The sequence below is a fragment of the Bos taurus genome, chromosome 28 (assembly GCF_002263795.3).
Source record: "Bos taurus isolate L1 Dominette 01449 registration number 42190680 breed Hereford chromosome 28, ARS-UCD2.0, whole genome shotgun sequence".
NCBI lineage: Eukaryota > Metazoa > Chordata > Mammalia > Artiodactyla > Bovidae > Bos > Bos taurus.
Window position 1 is genome coordinate 35,492,257 of NC_037355.1, and position 7,095 is coordinate 35,499,351.

At 51.1% G+C, this 7,095-nt stretch overlaps 1 protein-coding gene across 1 annotated transcript; it reads left to right on the forward strand.

Moving 5' to 3' along the window:
* The first annotated feature begins 650 nt into the window (after positions 1–650).
* LOC112444733 (collectin-46-like) lies at positions 651–5,342 on the forward strand. The gene is made up of 6 exons (XM_059882654.1): positions 651–698; positions 979–1,108; positions 1,396–1,503; positions 1,875–1,991; positions 2,606–2,689; positions 4,911–5,342. The coding sequence occupies exons 1-6, from the start codon at positions 651–653 to the stop codon at positions 5,291–5,293; spliced, it is 870 nt and encodes a 289-aa protein (XP_059738637.1). The 3' UTR covers positions 5,294–5,342.
* Positions 5,343–7,095: the final 1,753 nt, after the last annotated feature.

The following is a 7,095-nucleotide window of genomic DNA, read 5'->3' on the forward strand; positions in this document are numbered from 1 at the left end:
TTGATGGATTCTACGGTAGCTCTAGTTTTAACTTTCTGAGAAACCTCCATGCTGTCTCCATAGTGACTGTTCCATTTGCATCCCTACTGCACAAAGCTTTCCTTTTCTCTACTTCTCCAGCACTTCCTATTTGCTGTCTGATAATAGCCATTCTGAGAGGTGTGAGGTGACAGCTCTTTGTGCTTTTGATTTCTATTTCTCTGGTGGTAAGTGTCAGGTGTCATTTCTGCCATAAACTTTGGTTCTGGGAAGGGGGGAGGGCAGGGAGTCCATGGTCCAGGGTAAAAGCTGACAGACTTAACTGCCATAAATACCATGGCCTTGGGGCAGGGGCAGGTGCATTGTATGCAAAGCCAGGTGAGTCTTGGTTTGGATCTGCCATCAATTCAGCAAGCCTGTTTCTTCACTTGTAAAATGGAGATGTGGACACGCATTTCTTGATAGCCACTGGACCAGTCACCTGGAAGGGCAGTGTCTACACCCTACAGAACCCTGAAAGAATGCCAAGGCCCTGACCCTGCAGGCAGCTGGCTCCTCCTGGGCCGGGATCAGCTTTATGTCCATCTCTTCTGCGGCCACAGGTTCACCAGGACCTGCAGGATGAGCAGGGAGGCCTGGACCAGCTGGCCCCATTGGGCTGAAAGGGGACAATGGCTCTGCTGGAGAACCCGGACCAAAGGGAGACCCTGGACCACCTGGTAAGCAGCTGGGCATGGAATGCAGGTGTCTGCAGATGGTGTGCTGCTGCTAGGCCATGGCAGTAGGCGTGCAGAGATTCTACCACAGGAAGAGGAAGGTCATTCTCAAGTTGGCACAGGGTTATCTCAGGGAAGACTGGAGCTCATGGGGAGGGTGGAGAGTGAGGGCAACATCTTTAGGAGGAGGCTGCCTGTCTGACTTCTATTACAGCCCCATCTTTTATGCACTCCGTTCCGAGGACATTCAGTGTCACTGAGGGGGCTGGTTTTTTTTTCCCAGGGCCTCCAGGTATGCCTGGTCCAGCTGGAAGAGAGGGCCCCTCATGGAGGCAGGGAAGCATGGGACCTCCAGGCACACCAGGCCCCAAAGGAGAGACTGGGCCCAAAGGTAGGAGGGTGGTATGAGGTGGGTGAGGGAGGGAGAAGGGAGGGGTGACGTTGGCAGCCCTGGTAGGGAGCAGGGTATGTGCACAGTGCCTGGAAAAGCCTGGAACGTCCGTGCCTGGTAGGCCTGGCCTGGGCCTCACCTCCCACATTCCCACACTGACTGAATCTCCTAGAGGAGACCTAGCAGTCAGGAGCAGTCTCCCAGGTCACTCTCTCACCTGGAGCTATGGGTGACAAGCTGCACTGATGAAGAAATGGTACCTGCTGAGCGCCGTCTCAGCCATGTTTCTCCAATGTGTTTCTGCCTCAGGAGGAGTGGGTGCCCCAGGCATGCAGGGCTCCCCAGGCCCCGCAGGTCTCAAAGGAGAGAGAGGTGCCCCCGGGGAGACTGGAGCCCCTGGACGTGCTGGGGAAGCAGGTGAGCAATGGATATGGGGCTGGGCTCATATTCCCTTGTGCCCACCACCACCAGCCATCATGTCAGAGCCGGCATTCCAGGGAGAGAGCCAGTGTTGGGTTTTGGGAACTGCCCGTCTCCAGGGAGAGGGTGGTGTGAGCAGCAGGGACTGTCTGTATTCAGGGAAGGCTAGTTGTTAGGTTATGGGACAGTCAGTGTATAGAGAGGATGCAAGCAGAGGTTCCAGGCACAGAGGGACATTTGTGTGTGGGAGGGTGTACTCCTGGGCATATGACAGTCCATGTGTGGAGGCTGGGGGGCGGGGGGGGGGTGGGCACAAAAATGCTAAAATATATGTTCAGCACTCACCCATTTCTACTTCTCTTATCCAGGGCCTGCTGGAGCCATAGGTCCGCAGGGCCCTTCAGGTGCCAGGGGCCCCCCAGGACTGAAGGGGGACAGAGGTGATCCTGGAGAAAGAGGAGCAAAGGGGGAGAGTGGGCTTACAGGTAAGGAAGCCTTGGGGGCCCCATTAGGGTGTGGGGCAGGGAGGCGGCCTTATTCAGCTCAGCTCTCCTCTCAGGTAACCCATTTAGTTACAGGTTGGGATCAAAGCAGGAAAGGTTGACAGGGTGTATGGTGAGGGGGACTCTGGTCTTAGCCTCTATGACTCACTGGAAGACAACCTGAGCAGATTTTCTATCTGATCTTTATGACAAGCTAACCTCCCTCTCCAGTTCATCACATAACTTTGAACATCAATAACTCAGTGGATGGGAAATACTCAAGCTATGTGTATTCCTCTCCTACAACCATACCACCCCCTGCAATGCAAAAGGAAGTGCTATCAGATTCCTAGAATTTGGAATTAAAATGACATCTGGTTCACTGTCAGTGAGGCAAGGGACCTGTCAGGGATACTGTTCACAAGAGAACCCCAGGAAATCCCGTGGACACAGAGGCCAGCTAGGTCAGCAGAGGTGGACTTCCTAGGCCTCTGTTCCACCTCCTTACCCCACCCCCAACTTGCATCTTCACCTGGTCACTCTTCCCTTGAGGCCTGGGCTCTGAGTGACCCCAGGCTCTTCTGGATCTGTCTTCACTTGGCCTCTCTCTCCTGCAGAGGTCAATGCTCTCAGGCAGTGGGTGACAATCTTAGACGGACAGCTGCAACACTTCCAAAATGCCTTCTCTCAGTATAAGAAAGGTGAGTTCCTGGACCTGATTCTTGCCAGGCCCTGAGCGTGGGCCTCAGACTTAGTCTAGGCTTGGCTTGTAGTTCTCTTTGCTGGGTCTAAATTGGACTTGCTGGGACCATGACTGGGACTGGACCTAGACCTGGGGCAGGAGGTGGGGTTAGGACAGGGCTGGGAGAGAGCTGTACCCCACATGCTCCAGAAGCTCAAGTAGATGCACAGGACAAGGAGGAGGATGCGGTCCATGTCACCAGTTCAGCAGACCTTCACCACAGCCTACCCTGGGCAGGTTCCTAGGACAGACAAGGGGTCACCCAACCCAGAATGCATTTCTTCCCTCTGTGGTGCCTGGTGTGAAAATATCCAGAGAAGAAGCTGCACAGTCCAGAGTAGCAGAGAATCCAGACATGATCCTGAGATCCAGGGTGGGATGATTCCTGTGGGGTTCAAGGCTGCTCAGACCTATCCTTGGTGTGTGGCCACTAAGTATCTTACCCTAAAGATGTCCCTGGGTCTGGAAGGAATAGGCTGCCTCTAGTCTCTGGCCAGTCCTGGACTCCCCTGCACCTCTTGGGGAGTTAAAGCAGAGATTCTTCCCTAAGCCTGGATCCTAAGCAGGCAGAGGCCTCTTGGAGCACACACCTGAGTGCCCTGCGTCTTTGGGATGCTCCATCAACTGCCCTTCCTCCTTCTCTGCTCTCCCTGATGACAGCTTTGAATGCACATCACTTATCAAACCTCACTGATCCAAAAAAAGTAGAGTTTTCTGAAGAAGCAGAGCATTAAGGGGCCTGATTGGGTGAGACATAGGGTTGGCCACTAAGAACTCAAGCCAACTAAGTACTGAAGTAGTGGGATGAGAATTCTCAGCAGTTTATGTGTTCCTTCTTGCACAATCATATTTACATACCAATGTACTACCTCATTCCCTGGTAGCTCAGCTGGTAAAGAATCTTCCTGCATTGCAGGAGACCTGGGTTTGATCTCTGGGTCGGGAATATCCCCTGGAATGGAAATGGCAAACCACTCCGATATCCTAGCCTGGAAAAATCTCATGGACAGAAGTCCCTGGTGGGCTTCAGTACATGGGGTCAAAAAGAGTTGGGCACAACTTAAAACCTAAGCCTTCATGCAGACTTATATAAACAAAGGTGAACTTGGGCATATGTGCTGGCCACCTGTGTGTACCTAAACACCATCACTCAGTCCACACCACCTACATATATGAACACACATGCAGACATATGCACACCCATCCTGAGGACCTTGAGTCAGCCCATGTACCTTCAGATGGACACACGGATGTATTCAAGCATGCACACACACACACACCCAGATGCATGGGACATAAACCAATCACGGCACACAAGCTTGCACTGACCTTGTCTGGGGCTGTCTGGGCGCCATCCTGATTACGTGGAAAATCTGGTCTCCGATTGCTTGTTGAAGCTACTCAGAGGAAAAGGGCAGTGGGTTAGGGTGCAGCCTGGGTTCAGAACCAGTCCAGTGAGCCCTCTTAGGAGCCCAGAAGATTTCCATGCAGACCCTGGAAGTCAGAGGGGTGTGGATGGGATGGAAGAAAAAGAGATACTTAACACGTCACATCGGGGATGCTGTTTTGCAGTGTACCTTTTCCTTGGAAATAAGGGATTAGACTCTGAAAAGAGAAGTGACTTTCCCTTGTCACCTGGGCTGTCATTGCCAGGGTAGGGATGAACACATGACTTTCTGAAGCCCAGACAGGAGTCTCTCCAAAGCTGATCCCACCCTGCCCTCCCGCCCCCACATAGAGCTCTCAGATGCCGTCATCCTCTGCTCAGTGGTCCAGGGAGGCTGACTGGCCATAGGTTCACCTGCGAGCATATGGAAGCCAAAACTGGACAGCCCCCAGTGCAGAGGTCAGCACTTGGCTGCTCTCAGATGCACCTCTGTCCTCCCCTTTCTCCTCACCCCTTCACACAGCACAGAATGGCTCAGACAACTCCACATGCCCAGTCATCATGCAAGGGTGAGAGTGAGCCACCTGGTTGGTGTTTTCCACACTCTCAGGAACTGCCCAGGACTCTACAGTGTCATTTCCTTGCCAAAGTCTTTCCTATTTACACAGTAATTAAAATGCCTTGCTTTTGTTCTATCTGGTGCCCTGGTACCCTCGTGGGAGCTGGGGACTCCAGTTGAAGCACAAGATCTAGGTGCTGCCGCATCCCCAACCTGAATCTCCTCTTCCCCTAGCGGTGCTCTTCCCTGATGGCCAGGCTGTCGGGGAGAAGATCTTCAAGACGGCAGGTGCTGTAAAATCATATTCGGATGCCCAGCAGCTCTGCAGAGAGGCTAAGGGACAGCTGGCCTCCCCACGCTCTGCAGCTGAGAACGAGGCCGTGGCACAGCTGGTCAGAGCCAAGAACAATGATGCTTTCCTGAGCATGAATGACATCTCCACGGAGGGCAAGTTCACCTACCCCACAGGGGAGTCACTGGTCTATTCCAACTGGGCCAGTGGGGAGCCCAACAACAACAATGCTGGACAACCAGAGAACTGTGAGCAGATCTATCGGGAGGGCAAGTGGAATGACATACCCTGCAGTGAGCCACTCCTTGTGATCTGCGAGTTTTGAGCTCCCCCACCCACCCCAGGGAAGGGGGCAGTGCCCAGAGCTGTGAGCTGCCAACATCCCAATAAAAAGTTGACCCTCTGCTGCTCACGGCTTCCCCACTGAGCCACGGGATGAGGCCACAAGCCAGGCCTCCTATGGAACTCCTCCCTCAGAATAAAGTTTGAAACTGGCTTCACATCTGGAAGATTTTTCACAAAAAAGGGCGGGGGTGGGGGGCAGCTTGCTGACTCAGGGGAAAGGCTAAAAGGAGGTCTCCAAGATGCCCTTGTTGAAAACTTCAGAGTCTCCTCCTCAACAAGACAGGTGTCTAGCCCTGCACGTCTGCCAAATATGGACTGCATTTGACCCCACTAGTCACTGCTACATCCTTCCCTTTCCTCTCCTGCCTTCAATCTTTTTATCCTTCAGCCTCTTTCACTCTTCTCTCCTCCTCTCCTGGACATCCACAGAGAGGAGCAGGCGTCTCAGCTCTGGCTAACACTCTACACAATGGTGAAAAAGAAAAAGATTTTTCTCCAAGATCATTGTCAAGACAAGGAAAGTGAAAGTGAAAGTCTTTCAGTAGTGTCCAACTCTTTGTCAGCCCATAGGCTAATCAGTCCATGGAATTCTCCAGGCCAGAATACTGGATTGGGTAGCCTTTGCCTTCTCCAGGGGATCTTCCCAACCCAGGAATCAAACCCAGGTCTCCTACTTTGCATGCAGATTCTTTACCAGCTGAGTCAGAAAGATACCCTCTCTTTTTTTTAATTTATTTTAATTTGAGGTTAATTATTTTACAATATTGTATTGGTTTTGCCACACATCAACATGAATCCACCACAGGTATACACGTGTTCCCCATCCTGAACCCCACTCCCTCCTCCCTCCCCATACCATCCTTCTGGGTTGTCTCAGTGCACCAGCCCCAAGCATCCAGTATCATGCATCGAACCTGGACTGGCAATTCGTTTCATATATGATATTATACATGTTTCAGTGCCATTCTTCCAAATCATCCCACCCTCTCCCTCTCCCACAGAGTCCAAAAGACTGCTCTATACATTTGTGTCTCTTTTGCTGTCTCACATACAGGGTTATTGTTACCATCTTTCTAAATTCCATATGTATGCCTTAGTATACTGTATTGGTGTTTTTCTTTCTGGCTTACTTCACTCTGTATAATAGGCTCCAGTTTCATCCACCTCATTAGAACTGATTCAAATGTATTGTTTATAATGGCTGGGTAATACCCCATTGTGTATATGTACCACAGCTTTCTTATCCATTCATCTGCTGATAGACATCTAGGTTACTTCTATGTCCTGGCTATTATAAACAGTGTTGTGATGAACACTGGGGTACACATGTCTCTTTCAATTCTGGTTTCCTCAGTGTGTATGCCCAGAAGTGGGATTGCTGGGTCATAAGGCAGTTCTAGTTCCAGTTTTTTTAAGGAATCTCCCCACTGTTCTCCATAGTGGCTGTACTCGTTTGCATTCCCACTAACAGTGGAGGAGGGTTCACTTTTCTCCCCACTCTCCCCAGCATTTATGGCTTGAAGACTTTTGGATAGCAGCCATTCTGACTGGCATGAAATAGTACCTCATTGTGGTTTTGATTTGCATTTCTCTGATAATGAGTGATGTTGAGCATCCTTTCATGTGTTTCTTAGCCATCTGTATGTCTTCTTAAAATTTAGAGAAGAGCTAAGGAGATCAGCCCTGGGATTTCTTTGGAAGGAATGATGCTAAAGCTGAAACTCCAGTACTTTGGTCACCTCATGCGAAGAGTTCACTCTTTGGAAAAGATTCTGATGCTTG

Bases quoted from the DNA above. Each gene is read 5' to 3' on its own strand.
- LOC112444733 (XM_059882654.1), top strand. From the start codon at position 651: ATGGCTCTGCTGGAGAACCCGGACCAAAGGGAGACCCTGGACCACCTG. The intron at 699-978 runs GTAAGCAGCTGG...TTTTTTTCCCAG, and splicing joins GGGAGACCCTGGACCACCTG to GGCCTCCAGGTATGCCTGGT. The intron at 1,109-1,395 runs GTGAGGGAGGGA...TTTCTGCCTCAG, and splicing joins AGGAGGGTGGTATGAGGTGG to GAGGAGTGGGTGCCCCAGGC.